A 19,766-nucleotide genomic window follows, 5' to 3' on the forward strand; every position below is an offset into this window, starting at 1 on the left:
GCGCTGCTGTGCCGTATCTGTTCCCACGCGCTGAAATCGAGTCGTTTGTTGTCATACACACAGTGGTGTCGTTTTATGGCTTCGATGAACCTCTCCACCACGCCATCCGACGCATGTGCAACGTTCGAGCCGCCGGCGCCACTCATGTTCAGGGAGGCATCAGCCATTTTTCTCTGTGCGATGCATTGTGGGTCGACGCTGTCGGCTCTTCTGGCGCGCGAATAGAGCACGAGCTAGATCTGCGCCGGGTACTTCGGGGCGCGCTGGCAGCCGCCGGTTACGTTGGCGCCGCAGAGCGTCGGACTATATTAGCAGTTGTTTTCGCCAACGTAAAGCAGCGTGGGCGAGCGCGTTACGTCGGACTTTATTCACATGTTAAGTTGTCAGTGAACGTCTAGACTATGTTTCCCTACTTTCTGAGCCGCTGGTCTAGTTTCTGTTCGGTGCTAGTCGCGCTTCTGTCCCTCGGACAACACGGGATGCTTGCCCGAAGTTTCTCAATTCAAACAATCTGAGCAGACTCCCTCGGTCAGTCCAAATTGTTCACCGCCCTCTTCTACAACGAATTTTTGAGAAGCCTAGAATAATGTTTCAGATCCTAGTTTTGCGGAAACGCATCTAAATCCCAGATTCTTGCGTGCCTATGGAAGCATAACCTCTACAAGAAGGCCCCGATGAAACTTTTTGCTCATGATACCTTGAATTCAGTCAAGAAAAATTCCACGAGCGGGGAATTAGCCCCGTGTCGTTACGTTCCCGCTCCTGTGGTTTAGCCTGGAAAGTTAATGACGATTGTTCATATAATTGCGTTTCGGACGACGCATACAACGAATCCCAGCGTTTCCGCTCGAAGAGAACTTGGATTCTTCTATTGAAATCGGTCTCCTCCTTCCGCGACCTGTCCACACCATTTACCTGTTCTCGCATGTCTCCTGGGAAGATCTAAAAACAGAAATCAGCCCTTTTCCTGTATCTGTACAAAACTTGTGTGCGCGTAGATTGCTCTACTGTCAAAGCCAGTGAAAGCTGGTAGAGTTTGATCTGATAGTTTTGGTCGCGAACAAATACCATTTCAGCAGGCTTAATCGTGTTATGTTGACCTCTCCACGCACTACTTATGAATATGTGCATCAATGCATGTAACCACAGAATATGTCATTTTAAAACGATCGCAAGCCATTAATAACTTATAAGAGACGGAAAGTGGCCGCAGTTGGAAGTGCCCATGAAAGGACAAAGATGAAAAACGGACTGAACGCTAACAGTAGCGCTCCCAACAATTCCTGGCGGATGAACACGGTTGTTATTGCCTCCAAATATACTCAGAAATACCTAATTGATCTTTTTTATCGGTGATATTTTATTTTTACGAAAAATAAAATATATCTTTTTCTGCCCTAATCTATCTCCGACAAACTGGATGGTGCTGAAATGTACTATGGGGGACAAAATTCTTCAGGACGCGCGCCAAATGATTTTGGCTAATAGCGGTGATCTTTGTTAGCGAGCACCTGCTATCCATGCCTGCTATCACTATTACACATGACAGCATGCGAGTCCGAATTCACCTCGACAAGTATGGTCTGCAGGCAGCGGCTAATCATAGAGCTATCAGCTTCTGTTCCCGATGACGCGTCCTGGCGACATAAGACCCCGACAGTACGCTTGCAAGAACGCAACTTATCTTTCGGAAGGACGTCTTAAAATTTCGCAAAGCCTGTATTGAAGGGGGTGGGATTCTTTTATTCCCTTTGCCATCCTAATAAACTGACTAGAATGGTGTCAGAAGTTTCTCTTATCTATAAGAACGTGTTGCGGGCTGTCAGTTCTTCTGCGTGAAAGGCAGTGGTCATATCTAATCTCGCCTCATTTCTTTCTTCTGTGTCAATGTTGTTTTGTGCGCACATTTTTTTAGTATGTTTTGAAACTTGGATCAGTTAGTTTTGTCACCATATTGAGTGTTTTACAAATAACGAACGCTAATCTGCGAGTCGCCACTTGTTTGTCGGTCCTTTGTGCGTCCGTCGTATTTCTGCGCAGTATGTCTGCAAGATGCTGCACCAACTAGGTCGCATGGCAGTTTTTTCTTCAGAGTCCAGCGAAAAGGGTAGGCGCAGCACACGGTCGACGGGGCATCGCGCTAGCTTGACGCCGAGCTTGCAGTGTGAAGACGGTGGTGGAATGGAAAAGGAGCTGTGAACAGCATAGGCACCAGCGTTATGATCGTCGATGGTCATGCTTACAGCTCCCTACGTCATACCGATGACTTACCTTTAGACAGAAGGCGTGAATGGATTTCTATAGGCACGTTACTGGCGCTTTTGTACGATATATGAACTTTCCGATGTAGAGATAAGAGCAGTGACAGCGGTGACATCCTGACACGGATACAATTAGCGGTCTAAAGCATCGTCGGCATCAGGGGTAACCGCGTGCTAGCGCTCTCTGTACCGAGCTTTAGCTGACTTTAACTATCTGAGCACGGGTAGCGTGAGCATTGCATTTTTTCTCTTTTGAAGCATGTGTTCCGGCTTTCTTTTCTCCTTTGCAGTCGTGCCGTGGGGAAGGCTTGAAGCAATGCCCCTTCTCTCCTGACCACGAGGTGGAGCCGTACATGCTCATGCACCATATTTACACGTGCCCTCTGAACAAAGCCACCAATTACACCGAGCCACGTACGTCGACCAGCTGGTCATTTTTGTTTCATTCTTGGGGTTATCCTGAGCTGATGCTTAAAAAAGAGGCCTCAATTCCAGCGTACGAGAAGTGCATTATGACCAAATCGCCACACTGGAGCTTTGAAGCTTCACTCAGGCCGACTAAGTGCCGCTTTAAAAACGGTGAAGCTGAAACACCTGGAATTGCTGAATCTTTGTCATAAGCACACATTTATCTACAGCTCCAGATGCCTGTCTCGCGCATTCTTTTCTTTTCTTTGTGACTAAACTCTTAAAACTTTTTTCTGTTTGTCATGTGGTGTCATCGAATAAGGTGTGATAGGAATAATTTACAATGGCTTTCGGTTGCAAATGGTATGCCTGCTTTCATCTGGGAGTGCATCAGATTGGTTTCCATGTGCATGCTTTATCATCCGAACATCAATAACTGTTCCAAGTTTGACTTCCCATGTTTGATGGAAGCGGCTGTTTTGAACTTAATGTCCCGACTTGTTGTTTACACTCTGGTGCTTCAACTAAGAAAATTGAGGCACCAGAGACCTGTCATTTACGGCCGTGGTCTGCTGCAATAAGCACGAAAAAGTGTGAAATCTGTTTAAGAGTGTTTTATGGGCGAGTACTGTGAGGTTTGGCACCTCTCCTTTAAACCGTAGAATTAACGAACTGCGCAACTATCACTTGTCAAACAAACAATTCAGTGCGTTTTTACCTTGCGCTAATAAGACTACTTGGTCTTTTGCATGATTTCACTCGAGCGCTGCAGAGGTCGACGAGACCCACTTCGCTGAAAAAAATCCATTTTGAAGAATATTTGAGCTGTTATCTTTTCTCATCAGTCAACTGACTCATAATAGTTCATTAAGCAGTTTCGTATTGTAAGCTAAGTTGTCTTATACGTCGAAAAGACTCTGGTACAGATACGTGCCGATGTTGAAATATTTTTGGGAAGGCATGGGTGCAACTGTGCACCGCTTTTTTTTTACCTCAAAATTTATGGTCGAATCGGCTTGAAGGTAAAGTCATTCAAGAATTAGAAACGCCCTGATTACAAGTCTTCCATCTGTATGCTTGACAGGCATGAATGCCGGTAAGCAAGATGCAGGCAGTGGGCGAGTATCGTCAGTGGTGTAGGAATTGCAAGGTGGAGTAATTCGTAGAGTTCATGGAGAGAAATAGTTTATCGATCTTCAAGACCTTCTTCCGGAAACAGAGCACAGGAAAAGTTTTTGAAGCGCCCCAATGGAGAGACTAAACATGAAGTAGACTTTATGCTATGCGTTCACCCTGGCATAATGCAAGATGTTGAGGTACTCGTAACGGGACGTTGTGGCGACCATATAATGCGAAGGTCTCGAATCAGGCATGGGCAGTACCGAAGATGCATACATCTTCATGTTCACCGTCTTCGCGTGAATAGACATATTCAAGATACACGTATCTTCGATACTGTATTTCGATACCCTTTGTTTATCGATATTAGGCACCTCTTGCCAAAAATGAAAGTATCGGCATGTCGGTATCGAAAATACATTGTTAGTGCATGGTGTATTTTAACGACACTCGATACCTTGGTCAAAAAGGTCCAAGTGGGCCAGGGCAGGTGAATTAGCGAGGACAGCAATGGGGCTGGAGAAAGCGTCCGATGAAATTGCTCGCATCACTGGGCAAAAAGGGAGTGGGAAAGCCAATGACAGCGCGAGCTAGCTTTGTGGGGATCGGGCTGAACGCTAGTAGTGTCAGCCAGGCGGCCTAGGACTTTTAATTTCTGGTGACAAAAACTGCATTTGTTTAAGTTAATCATAAGCTCAGCGCAGCGGAAGCACGCAAAGAGGGGCGAAAGTCCAGGATGTGGTTTTCAAATCTTGGCGAGAAAACAATGACGCCGTCCAATAAGTAAAGACAAGTTGTCCACTTAAAGGCGCAGAGCAAGAAGTCCATCATGAGTGAAAATGTGAGGGAACACTACAAAGCCCAAAAATCATTCCTTTAAATTGGTAGAGAGAGTCTGGGGTAACAAAAGCAGTATTCTGTCTGTCCCTTTCGTCGACAGAGATTTGCCAGTAGGCGCTACGAAGGTCAGCGGGGGAAAAGTGGCGAGCACTGCCTAAATAATCCAGGGCATCATGAATTCGTGCCAAAGGAATGACATCTTTCTTGGTGACTTCTTAAGATGGCAATAGTGGACACAAGCGCCAATTCTGAGCTGTGTTATTAACGACACCAAAGGGGATTCCGGGGGCTATTGAAAGGTTCAGTAATGACGTTCGCCAGCACCTTGTGGAGCTCTCCGTGTATGATGCAGCTTTCAGAAAGAGATACACATTACTGCCTCCGTGTATAGGACTGGAATCGCTGGTGTAAATCGGGTGAGGCACAGCAAACGTTTCACATAGGTCGAGTTAAAAAGTCGAAAATGATACTGTAGGACATCAATAGGTGGTAAATATGTTCAGCTTATTTGGAGCTCAGCTCTCGTGCTCTTGTGCAGCTATTGTGCAGATCTAAGAGGGCGATCGGAGGTGGATAACGGAGGAGTGTGACAAGGCGGAGCAGATGTTTGACCTAAAACGATTCAGGCGGCCAAAGGCGACAAATCAGCGAGCGAAATCCCTTCGGCACGAACTGAAGTAAGGACAGGAAGCCAAGCGCTGTTCTGGGTGACGCGAGGAGGAGGTGCGAGAGAACGACTTCATGGTGTAAACAGCATCGGCAAGGGGCAATAGACATAGTCGCCATCAGGAACAGGCGGAAAAGTGTGCATAGAGAGGTAGACAGCTGCCAAGAGGCAGGCAAGCGAACTTCGTGGATCGAAGGCGGGTAGAGCTGGAAGGGGTGTTAGAGCATAGGGACAAGTCCAGTCGAAGAAGGCCGCTTGAGCAGTCGATAAGAGCTCGGTGAGCTGTTAAGAAGTCCAGCTTGAGGATCACGTCATGAGGGAACTGGCTAAGGACGGTTAGAAAAACCGGGATGTAATGTCCGCCAACAGTGACTGTGGCAGTACTCATTCCAGTAACGGTAACAGTACTGCCATCTGCGAGGCGAACTGAGGGCGAAGCGGCAGGGGTCATTACTTCCTTAAGGTCGCAGCGAAAAGATTAGCTGCGTACGGATACTTCGGCACCAGCATCAATGAGGGTATGGACATAAGCATCATCCACAAGGGCGTCTAGGAGATGGCAAGGAAAAGCAGACGCCAGCAGAAGATTCGCACTCCTGGGCATTAATGCTGCGTCACCTCCTGGAGCTGCGTCGCCTAGTTTCCCGAGAAGCGGCCCGCGGCAGATGGGGAGGAGCTGCGGCGAGGAAGAGGGGAACGAGAACGGCGGGTTTGCTGGAAAATTGAAAAGCTCGGCTTAGGAGCAGGTGAAGCGGTCTCGGAGCTGGGTAAGAAACGGCGGCCTCCGTAGTCGGCACGACCGTCACCGTAAGAGAAGGGCGTGGAGGCGTGCAGCAATAGCTGCCGCAATGACCAGAGGTGTGACCAACCCGTAAGGACGCGAATCAGATTGGCCGATCGTCAGGGGCATGCCATTCACCAGCATTGCGCGGTACAGGGAGCCTTTCGTGAAGGCGTTTGCAGGCGTAGCGGTAGCGGCCACAGAAGAGACGGGTCTTGATACAGGTTCTCCAGTGTGCGGCTAGAGGACATGCTCATATTTGCAACCTCCTGGCGAATAACGGCCTGAATGAGGGATAGAGTAGCCAGCGTGTTGTCCGGCAAAGGCGGTGTGGAGGCAATGGGAGTGAGGGCCTCTATTTCACGGCGCACGATCCGGGTCAAGTTTTCAGGGTTCGAAGGTGCCGCAAGGTGGGTAGATCCTCGCGTGAGGAGCTGGCAGCTGGTTTGGTAGATGATCAAAATGGTGCTAAATTTTCTGGTGTTTGCCTGCTCAAGGCATCGGCACAGCTGTAGAATGGAATCAGCTGTGGAGCAGTCTATATACAGGAGAAGGATGAAGGCGTCGTCAGAAACGCCTTTTTTATGTCTCCCTCCTTATCTGCCTTCGAAATTTCCTTATCAGCTTTCTGCACAGGAGCAGGACTTCCTAAATATAGGAAACGCAGGATTGCATGGAAGATTGGACGCGAGCAAAAAGTTCCTCATTAGCGGTGAGCTGCAGTCCAAGAGGCTTTCCATACAGGTCTCAGAGCTTCTGTTTGCATAAATTCCACGATCAAAGATCGTCCTTGGTTTCGGACCACACGCTTGCGGTTCCGGCAAGGTAAATTATAACCTTCGCAAGCATGAGCGTACCGTCACACCTCTTATGCTTGCTGGAACGGTAATGAAGCGAGAGCCAGTACTCGATAACCACGTCGTCAGTGCCACAGAAGAGGCCCGGATCACGGGGGTCGGCCAGGATGACAGTCGGTGCTCTGGGCATGGATGCAGCCGTTCGGTAGTCATCGCCACCGTACCAAGGCGACGGCCATTGCGTAGATTAAGCTTGTGGGTGCACGCTAGGTGGTTGATGACGTCACCCAGCAGGCCCACTAAATGTTACGGGCAGGTATACTAACAGCTGTGCAGCGCTGATAGGTACTCTACGACCTGAGGCTCAGAGACGCTTACACGCACTCTCTCAGCGATGTCGTCCTCAAGAGCCCCGAAGGTGTCTTTCTTCTCGGCTGGTACAGAAGTGTTGAGCTTGTGCGCACTCCGTAACAGAAGGATCAGACAGACAGGCTCACCGTTATGGTAGAAATTACATTCTTTCACGGTCTATTTCAAGTTGTGTTAGCTGCTAACAGAAACGGAACACTTTTGCACTTATGTTCTGCAACTTACAGAACATTTGTTGATTACATTGCAAGCAGGAGAACGATCACACACTCATCCGAACGTGGTTGACTGGGGTCATCTTTGCCGGCGGCGTCAATGGCATCCGCTGAAGCATTCATTTCATTAACAGGACTACAACACTACAACTTGCTGTAGTTTTCTTGATACTGTAGTGAAACTTGAGTTTCTTAACTAAGCCTCGAGCATCCTCGAGTCGACGTGGCTATGCTTCATTTTTGTCACCTGATAACAATTTGGGGGGCATTTAAGATCCGCCTGTAGAGTATGTCGTCATAGTGTAAACGGGTCCCTTTGACAGCCGGGGGACCTCTTTGCTTATCACGTCGCAGACACGGATGCGTTCTTTATTTTGCTTTATTTTTTATTGTATTATGCTTACATTTTAGTGTTTATTGCTTACAAGACTTCTCTTTAAAAAAGTCTAGCGAACGATGAAAATCCATGACGTAATGAAGGACACAGACTGCGATAATGAAATTAGATTGTTGTTTCGGTATCTAGAGCAACTAAAAAAGTCTGAGCGTTCATTACTAGCTAAGAGTGCTGCACATTTGTAACGAATCACCTGAGTTGTACTGTATTTTATTCCCACTTCTTTCAACGCAATAAGGAAAAAACGGTTCTTCGGTGGCCGAAGACCAATGGGCTACGGTTCGAGTCCCGGCTCGACAGTTTTTGTTTTTAGCCCATTTCTGTTTCTTTTTTCAGATGCACTACATAATGGTGGTGAATGTCGGCATGACCAGTGAGAAATTCTGTAGTGACGCCATCACCGTTGTACTGTGTGATCGTTACGGGGCTCTTTACCAGAGCAATTTAATGCGCTTGTGAAGAACCCCAGGTGGTCGAAATTTCCGGAGCCCTCGACTAAGGCGTCTCCATTGCCTTAGTCGCTTTTGGACGTTAAACCCCATAAACCAAACCAAACCAAACCAAACCAAACCACCTTCTCCACGAGTCATGAATGCAGTCTAAACGCACATCAACTGAACGGGGCCCTTAACGTTATGGCCTTAACGTGCCACCTTCATAAAATAAATCATGGAAACGTGCTCATGTGCTGCTGTGTGCCTAGGCTTTTTCCATTAGCTTCGCTTAAAGCTCGGCTGCATGGCGGGGCTCTTTTAGGACCAACGGTTTCAGTGAAAGATCTTAGTACCGTGAAGTAAAAAAATGTATAAACTAGGGAGATTAGCAAGATAGGCTTTTCTAATAAGTTTTGCTTTCATCCTTTGTCTGTTCTTTCCGTTCTAGCCTTAAAAAAAGAATATTCACCTTCAAATGTCTGTTGAACACAGTTATGGGGAAATAACTCTCCAGCTTCGCCAAACGCATGGAGCTTTCATCTTTTAGCACAGGGCAAAAGCAGAGGGAACCGGTAAATATGCGGTAAAAAACGAAGAGCATTGGAAATATTTTTAGGTTATTAGTAATAAAGCGCTCAGTGACCGATCCGCATGAAGAACATTAGCCTTAACCAAAGTTTTGTTAGCCACTTTATGGATTTGATTATTTCAATGTCACCATGGCTTCATTGCAATGCTCAAGTTGTAACGCAGCCACATGCTGTAACAGTGGAGCTAAAAAAACTGGGGAAATCTCTTTGGCCAGATTCTTTTGCCCCCTTTCAAGTGTTCCATACAATGCTGTATGTCAGATACAATAAAAGTTCATGAATTTAGCAGATAATATTGTCACGTCGGTGTAAAGACGCGCTAACGCTCTAGGCGGTTTGGAAGGCTCCCAAGAACGTCCGGGGCCGAGTCCGACGGATCTTTGAGTTCCCATCCCAAGAACTGAATGTGACCACCCGGTCGAACTGGTCCAGCCAGTCCTCGGCGTCCTCATGAGGTAGGCCGTGGAAACGCGGCGGATCCCAATGGTGGTGGAGAAGGACTGGCGCAGTTGATGCTGGAGGATTCATTGCAGCAACGCCGGTACTCCTTGTTGACTTGTGGTCGGGGAGCAGCCCGAACTCGGGAGATAGGCCTTGTAGTCAGCGGCTGCCCTGGTGAACGGGCGTGTCTACCGGGGGTGGTCGACCTCTGCTTGAATCGCGGCTTGATGGGGGCGTCCGGTACATGAAAGATGTACCCCGCACCTACACCAGATGTCACGCCGGTGTAAAGACGCGCTAACGCTCTAGGCGGTTTGGAAGGCTCCCAAGAACGTCCGGGGCCGAGTCCGATGGATAAGAACTCCGTTGTCCTTTTTCTTACAGTCCTCACGTCTTCGTCTTCTGTAGCGCTAGCGTCAATATTGCCAGATTTAATAATAGCTGTTTCAGTGCTGCATCGGTGTATCGACGATACAGTATCGAATATCTGTATTTGAAATCAATTTTGGTTCGGTTTCTTGTATCGGTATCTGATATACAAACAAGTTTTAATTGTATTTGTATAAAAGATCTTATTAAAGCATCGCGCCCATACGTGGCCTTAGCTTTTCTGCTTTCATCTAGTTGCTGTCCTGCTGCGAAATATCTTTGGACAACGACGAAAATACTGTTGCTCAGTAGGTGCCAAAATCAATAAAACGACTGCTAGTCTGCCCTCTTAGTCAAATCCTGCCCATAGCACACGGCCGTTGACGCCGGATTCAAGGACAAATTTAAGAGGCACCTGAGCAGTTCATGTGCGCGGTGGGTAGCCTAAGCGGTCTTTTTTTTTGGCAGTGAAATGTCTGCGCGGCCGATAGTCCAAGCGGGCACGTAATTAAATGTGACATTTTTACAAAGGTAAAAAAAGGTAACAAAGTTCACGATTGGTACCGAGGAGCTGAAACTAGTAAGAGGTATATTGACTGCAGGTCGGGACAACGGCAGCGAAATAACTACAAGGGTAGGAATGGGGTGGAACTCATTTCGCATGTTCACTCAGATCATGAATGTCAGTTTACCAGTATCCCTCAAGATAAAGTGTATAACCGCTATATCATACCGGTAATGGCCTATAGTGCATATGTGTGGAGGCTAACGAAAAAGATTCGTCTAAATTGAAAATTGAGGGCAACGCGGCGCGCTGTAGAAAGGAATAGGTGTGCGGTTAAAAATTTCTGTACAGACAAGCTTGTTCATAGTAGGAGAAAATTGATCCAGATTATTCCACTCAACACAGCGCCCGTCCAATGTTAACTATTTTCTCGTGTCCATGCGCAGTGGTTCTGAAATAATCTTTTGTTTTGTGTGATGAAGAAGATGACCCGCAGCAGACCTCTGCGACTAGTTGAAGACGAGGAGGTCGAGGCAGAGTCAGCGGAGCAGCGTCAGGACGGCTGCGCTCAGTGACCACGTTCACCAGGTTCTCCAAATATACCCCCTTGCTACAATTGGTGGCGGTTGCGGGGTATCTGAACCCGCAAGAGCGACCTGGAACTTCGTTCCAGCAAGTTGCCAGCGACAGGGACCGCTACAATGGCGACGCCTGGTCAAGCACCCGCGCCCTCGGCGTCTCCCATTGTGTGCACCGGACCAATACGCCAACGTGACCCCCCCATCTACAGCGGCACTGATGAGTAAGACATCGAAGACTGGATTGGAGCTTATGAGCGCGTGAGTACGCACAACAAATGGGACGACGTGCTCAAGCTCAATAACGTCATTTTTTATTTGACACAAGTAGCCAAGCTGTGGTTCACGAACCACGAAGCCGACTTGCCTAACTGGACGACCTTCAAGACACTTTTCACGGACGTTTTCGGCCGCCCAGCGGTACGCAAACTTCGCGCCGAGCACCGCTTGCGCGAACGTGCACAGCAGCCAGGCGAGACGTTTACTAGTTGCATCGAGGACGTCGTCGACCTGTGCCATCGAGTGAATGCTTCGATGCCCGAGAGCGACAAATTTAAACACATCCTGAAGGGCATCGATGAGTCTGCTTTTCACATGCTGCTGGCCAAGTATGCCCGCACTGTCACCGACGTGATTGCTCTATGCCAAAGTTTCGACGAACTGCGGCGGCAGCGGATCATCGTCAGACGCTCAGACGAGAGCTTATCGAGTTTCACGGGTGGCGTTGATTCCACGCTACTGCATCATAGTCAAGAATTCGTACGTGAGGAGGTCGCGCGGCAGCTTTCCATGATTCCATCCACCCAGGAGTCATCTCCGCTTGCTCCCGCAATACGTGGTGTTATCCAGAAGCACGTTGCGGAAGCTGTCCCTCGTGCTTGCCAGCCAAGCCCACCGGCAGCCCCGCTCACGTATGTCGAAGCCGTTACTCGCTCTCCAGGCAACTTCCCCTCCTACCCACCGCAGGCCCGTACGTCTGCTCCTCTCCCGGTTGCGCCGCCAGCCGTTACCCGCTGGCGCACTCCAGACAACCGCCCTGTGTGTTTCGCCTGCGGCATCCCCGGCCATGTCGCGCGGCACTGTCGCCGCCGCACGCTCCCGCCTTGCGATCCACCACCCCGGCTAAACTACTATGGTCGCCGGTATGGCGCCGAAACCCGCTATGGTGCCGAAACCCGGTATGGTGCCGAAACCCGGTATGGTGCCGAAACCCGGTATGGTGCCGACGCCCGGTATGGTGCTTCCCGGTCTTACCAACCTTCCGACTCATCGCCCCCTGCATTCACGACAACAAGCCCGCCCTACAACACACGTCGGACCCCTTCACCGTGTCGTCGCTCGCTTTCTCCGATGCGCCGCCGCACCAGCCCTCCACCTCCGGAAAACCATTAGCTGCAGTTCCCGAGACAAGAACTGCATTTGTGTCGCAATTTTCAAGTCCTCGTACGTCGCCAGCTAATGTTGTTGATCTTCGTGTCGAAAGTGTTGCTACCCACGCTCTTGTTGACACTGGAGCCGCCGTTTCCGTCATCGCTGCTCATCTTTGCCGTTCACTGCGAAAAGTAACCACTCCGCTATCTGGCGTTTCACTTCGAACTGCAACAGCGCACCCTATCGAGCCGTTAGCTGTGTGTACTGCTCGGATCTACATACAGGACGCAATGTATATTGTCGAATTTGTTGTGCTGCCCTCATGCTCATATAACGTCATATTAGGCTGGGATTTCTTGTCTCAGCACCACGCCGTTATTGACTGCGCTCGCGCTGAAGTTGAGTTATCTGCTTTTTCTGAACTACCGCTAGCAACCGCTGCGCCTGTCTTTGACAAACTCTGTGTCCTCGAAGAGATGGACGTGCCTGCGCATTCTTCCGTGGTCGCCACCGTCTCTTGTGGCTCGCTGCCGGATTCTACCGTCCTCTTCACCCCATCCGACGTATTTGCTTCCCGCCATTCTCTTCTACTGCCCTTTGCAGTGCTCACCGTGAAACACTGTGTCACGTGTGTGCCTGTTACAAATCCGCTTCCCTTTAATTTGACTGTGCTTGCCGGTACCTGCCTGGGACGCGCTCAACCACTCGACTCCGCTGATATAACCCCTGTCTCGTCTCCGTCAAATGAACTACAGCTGAATGCCCTCAGCCCTCCTTGCCCGGCCCCAGATTCTATTCCTTCATCCGTTTTCGCCAATGCTATCGATGCTTCCCTGCAGCCTGCTCAACGTGACCAACTTCTGGCGCTGCTGAACCGGTTCCGTCGCTCCTTCAACGTCCAGCAAGTGTCCTTAGGCCGCACCGATACTGTTGCCCATGAAATCTACACTGGTGCTAACGCACCGTTGCGGCAACGCCCTTACCGCGTCTCTCCAACCGAGCGCCGAGTCATACAAGAACAAGTCGACGACATGCTGCAGCGCCACGTCATTCACGTCATTAAGAAAAAAGACGGCTCTATTCGCTTCTGTGTCGATTACCGACGATTAAACAAGATCACCCGTAAGGATGTTTACCCCCTCCCTAGGATTGACGATGCACTCGACTGCCTCCACGGCGCCGCATTCTTTTCTTCTTTAGATTTACGTTCAGGATACTGGCAGGTTCCCATGGCCGCATGTGACCGCCCGAAGACAGCCTTTGTGACTCCTGACGGATTATATGAATTCAATGTCATGCCGTTCGGCTTGTGCAACGCCCCAGCGACATTTGAACGCATGATGGACACTATTTTGCGCGACTTGAAATGGAAAACCGCCCTCCGTTACCTGGATGACATTGTTGTCTTCTCGCCTGACTTCGAAACACATCTTACCCGCCTGGAAACAGTTTTGCAGTGCCTCTCTGACGCTGGACTTCAACTTAACTTGAAGAAGTGCTGCTTTGCTGCTTGCCAATTGACTATTTTGGCCCACTTAGTCTGCAAAGATAGCGTGCTTCCTGACCCGTCGAAATTGCGTGCTGTTGCCGATTTCCCGAAGCCGACGACTGCGAAGCAACTCCGCAGTTTCATTGGCCTCTGTTTGTTATTTCCGCCGCTTTATACGCAACTTCGCTTCAATCGCCGCGCCCTTAACCCGCCTTCTGACCACAAAGTCTGAGCTGTCTCACTGGTCATCGGACTGCGACCAAGCCTTCCACTCACTGCGGGTTCTTCTCACCTCTCCGCCCATACTGCGACATTTTGACCCCGCCGCACCCACTGAGGTGCACACTGATGCCAGCGGTGCCGGTCTCGGTGCTGTGCTCGCTCAACGCAAAGACGGATTCGATGAATACGTCGTCGCGTATGCCAGCCGGACTTTAACGAAGGCGGAGACCAACTACACAGTTACGGAAAAAGAGTGTCTAGCCGTTGTCTGGGCACTACACAAATTTCGCCCTTACTTGTATGGCCGCCCGTTCAGCGTCGTCACGGACAACCATGCGCTGTGTTGGTTATCATCATTCAAGGATCCCACAGGCCGCCTTGCTCGATGGGCTCTCCGGCTCCTCGAATTTGACATCCGTGTTGTCTACCGGTCCGGCCGGAAACATGCTGACGCGGATGCTTTGTCCCGATCTCCTATCCCGCCACCCAATCTCTCTTCGACGCCTTCATCATCCGAGGCTCTGTTGTCTTCTCTATGCTTCAGCGACATGATCTCTGAGCAACAAAAAGATCCCTGGATCACCTCTCTTCAGGCTTATTTGTCGCAACCTTTGCGGCATTCAGCGCCTCGAGCTCTTCGTCGCCAAGCGCCCCACTTTGCCGTTCGAGACCAACTGCTATATCGTCGCAACTACCTCCCCGACGGGCGAAAGTGGTTGCTTGTAATTCCACGCCATCTGCGACCTGAAGTCTGTGCATTCTATCACTCCAGCCCTGACTGCGCTCATGCCGGTGTATTCAAGACGTACGAACGACTTCGCCTCCGTTTCTACTGGCGAGGCATGTATTCCTACGTTCAGAAATACGTCCGCTCCTGTTACCAATGTCAACGCGGCAAATCTCCTCCCGGCCGTTCATCTTCTCCGCTGCAGCCAATACCAAGTCCAAGCCGACCTTTTAACCGCGTAGGCATCGATTTGTACGGACCACTTCCTTATACCGCCACCGGCAATCGTTGGATAATTGTGGCCGTCGACCACCTGACACGCTATGCAGAAACGGCAGCGTTGCCAACCGCTACTGCCAGTGATGTAGCCACTTTTATTCTCCGTCACCTGATCTTACGTCACGGCGCGCCCCGCGAGGTTTTGAGCGACCGGGGCCGCGTTTTCCTGTCCGAAGTTGTCGAAGCGCTCCTACGACAGTGTCGGACTCTACACCGTACCACCAGTGCCTACCACCCGCAAACTAACCGTCTCACTGAACGCTTCAACCGCACTCTTGGAGACATGATATCAATGTATATTGCGTCAGACCACTCTAATTGGGACGACGTCCTCCCTTTCTTTACCTCCGCCTACAATACGGCCACCCAGACCACCACCGGATTCTCGCCGTTCTTTCTTCTCCATGGACGTGAGCCCTCTTCAACGATTGACACTATCCTCCCGTACAGCCCTGATCCCTCCGAATCTACTACCGCGTCGCAAGCAGCGAAGCATGCTGAAGATTGCAGGCGCCTTGCGCGATCGCTTACGTCGGAACACCAGTTCCGTCAACAATCTCGCAGCGAAAGCCTCCAGCCGGTCAACACCTTCCCCCCTGGCGCTCTTGTTTGGCTTTGGGTTCCTCCCGCCGCTCCGCACCTGTCCCAGAAGCTGCTCGCAAAGTACCAAGGCCCTTACCGTGTAATTCAACAGACTTCTCCAGTGAACTATGTCGTCGAGCCTGTCACACCTCCTGCCGACCTCCGCTGCCGTGGGCGTGAGACTATTCACGTGCAGCGACTGAAGCCTTACTACGATCCGGCCATCTTGTCTGCCCTCCCTTTTTGCTCGAGGGGTGATTGTGATGAAGAAGATGACCCGCAGCAGACCTCTGCGACTAGTTGAAGACGAGGAGGTCGAGGCAGAGTCAGCGGAGCAGAGTCTGGACGGCTGCGCTCAGTGACCACGTTCACCAGGTTCTCCAAATAAACCCCCTTGCTACATTTGCAATGAGCGAGCTAGCCCAGACCAAAACAGTGCGAATTTGCTCAGTGTTTTCTCGTGTCCTTGTTGTCTCACACTGGATTGCTCGTTTGTTGCAATCAACTGCACTAAATTAGACCAAATTAGCGCCAGTCCTCTGTTTAGTGTTTTTCGAGTTCTTCTGTGCCGCTAGATTGTTTGTAACGAAAAGCGAAATGAAATGGGCAGAGTGGGGAAGTGAACTTAGAAGAATTGGGCTTAGGAAGCGCATGTAATACGGAGGCAAAGAATCGATGGCCATTAAGGGCAACAGGATGAAAAGCAAGAGAAGCTAAGTGTAGCAAGGGTGGCAGAAAGGTTGGCGCATGAGGTTAAGAAGTTTGCGGGGATATAGTGGCTGCAGCTGGCACAGGACAGTGTGATTTGTAGAGATACGGAGGAGGCCTTTGTCCTGTGCTGGGCGTAGTGAGGCTGATGATGACGGAGAAACATGCACAGAACTTGTTCTTTAAAAAATGTTAAGAGGCTCTGTGTGGCTTCTCTGCCCCAAACGGCCGGCTGCCCTCTTCCGCCACCTTTCGCTGCTACTCCTGAGCAGCGGAATTGTGCCTAATTAATTGTTTCAAAGAACTCATTTGAATTGTTCGATATAACTTATGCAAATAAAATTCAGCCTGCTGCTTGGTGCACTAACGGTTTTTGATGAGTAGTTTTGAAAGTAAAGGCCATGTGAGGCCTATTTTAAAGGCTTCCATGCATTCAGGCCTCCTCCGCATTTCTTATAGCTATCTCTTGATCTCAATGAAAAGACATGGAATGCTCTTCGGAATGATACATCTGCGCACTAAAGTTTAGTACAATAACAAACATGTACCATCTTTGCCAAAAGTAACCAAGCAAGCGGGTTCGCTTTTCCGCCCTATAATAGACCTCCCAAATCACTGCTGAAAACCAAAATGTCTGTAAAGGTAGGGACAAGAATTCTACTTACCTCAGATTTAGAGCTTAAGGGGCGCTTTAAGCGCCTCACTACACGCGTCAGCAACAAACCACTTTTGTTGGTTACTTTCGGTGAAAATAGAACATAATGATGATCAAGTGCTGACAGAGTTGATAGTATTACTTGAAAGAGTGCACGCTCTGCCGCTGGTGGAGTGTGTCCGCCTCACATATTGGATGTCTGCACTGCGCAGCCTCCGATTCAGATGAGCCAGTGATGAAGCGGATCGTGGCACATGACGGCAGCAAGGACACAGTGACCACAGAGAACTGGGAGAGCGGTAAGTACTCTTCCTCGATTGCTGGCGATGTGGCTACCGCTTGGAGGAGAGAGTGTTAGCGCTATGACCTATTAACGGGGGTCATCACGCCTGAGTTCCTGCAGTGGGGCAGTCGACGCGTAGAGTGGGCTAGATGGCTACTTATTTTGCCTCTTTTCAGAAGAGAAGCAGTGCTGTATAGGCACTTGGGCCCTAAAAGACACTCACTACTTCTTACAGGCACTCGGTGTTTAGAGCGCACAAAGAGAATGAAGCGTTTGAAAGGCGGGTTTCGTTTGCGGTCAGTTTCTTTTGTATGCATATTGCACCCAGCCCTTCATACTCTTAATGATGTCTCATAAAATCACAGAGAAACTGAAGCATCTATAACAATTTCTCGGAAACACGTTCTTAGAGGCGTATTTTGACAATATCATCATTGTCTAAACTGAATACGTGCCAGTGGTGCGCAGCGGAAGGGTTCATGTATGGTTACCTTTCCTACATTTATTATGCTGTAATGTGTGTAATGTGCCATTCATTTATATGCGTCTCAGTGATGTTTTTGAAGTTCCGCATTCAAAATTACCTCGTAGCCTAACAAGATCTCTTCTTGCCCTTCGTTCTCTTTTGAGGTGTTTCTCGTGAAGTTGTATTGGTTGCTATCGTACGTCTTGTCTTCGCATGCAGAGGCCAGCGGGCCAGAACTGCAGTTTCCTGGCACATCCAACATGCAGTCTGCGACTCAACCGAGGCATCCAGAGGCTTCGTTATACCACAATGGGTAAGAGCTGTTTTCTTTTGCCTTGGCAGCAAGACCCTGTTTTCTAGCTGGATCCGTGATGCCGACAGCGCTCAATGTGTTAAAGTTCAACAGGGGTGGCTAGCACAAGGCAAATAAGAACCTCGTATTTCCAGTCTAATCTTACACGAGGTCTAAAACCTCTCTCGGTTTTGAGAAAAGAAAATGCCCATTTCTGGTTTACATTGTCGGTGAGTGCCTGAAGTGAGCACGAACGCCGACTAAACCATTCAGTTACCGAACTTTCAGTCGGAGTTCATGGTGCATTTGAGGTGTCCACTGACAAAATAAACAGCTATGCGCCTTTCCTTTCTTCAAAACCGAGAGAGCTTTTATACCGCGAATAAGATTAGACTGGAAATAAGACGGTCTTCTTTGTTTCGTGCAAGTCGGCCCAGGTATTCGCAGCGTTGGGATAATTTGAACAGGTTTTTGCGGCCAGCTAGAATTGGGGTGAAGGCGCACTGACGTGAACAGAACTTCTCTCCTAGCGGCGGAGCAAAGTTTACAGCTCAGTGTGGTGCGCCCTGAAAGCTTGCTTGTATATGTTCCTTGTGGGAAACAGGCAATGTTTCTACGAGCACTGTTGCTCTCCGGTCGCAGCCAAGATACTCTGGCTCCACAGCTCTCGCAGCTGCACATTTGCAGGCGGCTTCCTTTAGACAAGAACTTCTGTTCCTTAATTTGGAACCCACTTTCTTACACATATCAGATGTTACCCATATTACACCTCACTATTCCTACCTGAGTCGACATGCTTGTCATAAACACAGCATCTATATCAGTTTCGGTCAAATGTAAAATCCACGCTGCTCGCTGCTAAATAGTTCTTCTTTGTGGTCAGTGGTTGCTGTCTATAACATTGCAGAAAAGAGCTTACACAATGTACCTAACTTGAAGCAAAACTGTTTGCCAAGAATTTTATGAATTTGGGAATGTTACATGAATATCCACCCTAGAAACGCCGATAGGTAATAGTGTCTAGAAATCGCATGTTGGAAAGTGCAAATAGCCGAAATCGAAAGTGAGCTAAAGGTTTGCAATGATCTCAAACACCTGACACTTTTAGACGGTAGTCCCAGAAGGCTTCGCATAGTGAAAGCTGGAAAGCAAGGCAGGCAACTTGCGTCGAAGTCCTTAAATGCAAGGCTGCTAAGAGGACATTTCCTTCCATCTGCGTTCGCTTCGAGCCAGCTTCTTCCTTCATCTGATGCAGCGGCAGGCGCAAGTGTTCAACACGCTCCGGGCTCTGAGCTGAGTGGCGTTGAAATGGCCAAAGCAGCTGTAATCCTCGCTCTAGTTCTCATCCTTGCTCTCACTGTCATCGATAATAGCACTACATTTCCAAAACAGGTTTTGCACACTGTCTTTTCAATGCTGTGCTTGCAGCCTTGAAACTGGCCTTTTATCTGTTAAACTCGTCTCCGAGCTCCTTCAAGTTGTTTACCGCTAACGTGGGCGCGCTATCGCATCTCGCTCCTTCTGGAGCGCCTTACTTTCCGTGACTAGCCCAGATACTCGACAGCCTTGGAGCTGCACTTGATTTGCATATCCTCTGCGGCCTGACAAGCAAGTTTCGCGGAGGAACTGTCATCTCGCTTTTGTCGCGTGAGAACTCCAGCTGTGCTGCTTCTATTCTAAAGTGTACACTCTTCTCGCTTTTAATCTATTCCATGTAGGAGCTGTGGTCTCTTCCCAGATGCGGCCTTGTTTGAGCAACAAGCGCTCTTGTTTGCTTTGGAAGAACGTGCTGAGTGTCCCAGATGCGGAAAAGCCGCTTTTACTGAGACGGCAGCGTAGTTATCTCAAGTTGAAGCAGTGGATTGTCTTTGCGGAAACTTTTATTCCTGTCACTGAGGCCTAACATCGCGAGCATGCAGTC

The 19,766-nt window shown here is 49.3% G+C and overlaps 1 protein-coding gene across 1 annotated transcript in view; it reads left to right on the top strand.

Moving 5' to 3' along the window:
- Window positions 1-19,766, top strand: part of LOC149326383 (uncharacterized) — a 101,155-nt gene that overhangs the window by 43,724 nt on the left and 37,665 nt on the right. The window contains exons 2-3 of the mRNA XM_089564557.1: window positions 2,552-2,675; window positions 17,017-17,103. Coding sequence (XP_089420683.1) covers window positions 2,552-2,675; window positions 17,017-17,103 — 211 coding nt within the window. The remainder of the gene's footprint in view (window positions 1-2,551; window positions 2,676-17,016; window positions 17,104-19,766) is intronic.

This window comes from Amblyomma mixtum, chromosome 10 (assembly GCF_055824585.1).
Source record: "Amblyomma mixtum isolate Tamu chromosome 10, ASM5582458v1, whole genome shotgun sequence".
Taxonomy (NCBI): domain Eukaryota; kingdom Metazoa; phylum Arthropoda; class Arachnida; order Ixodida; family Ixodidae; genus Amblyomma; species Amblyomma mixtum.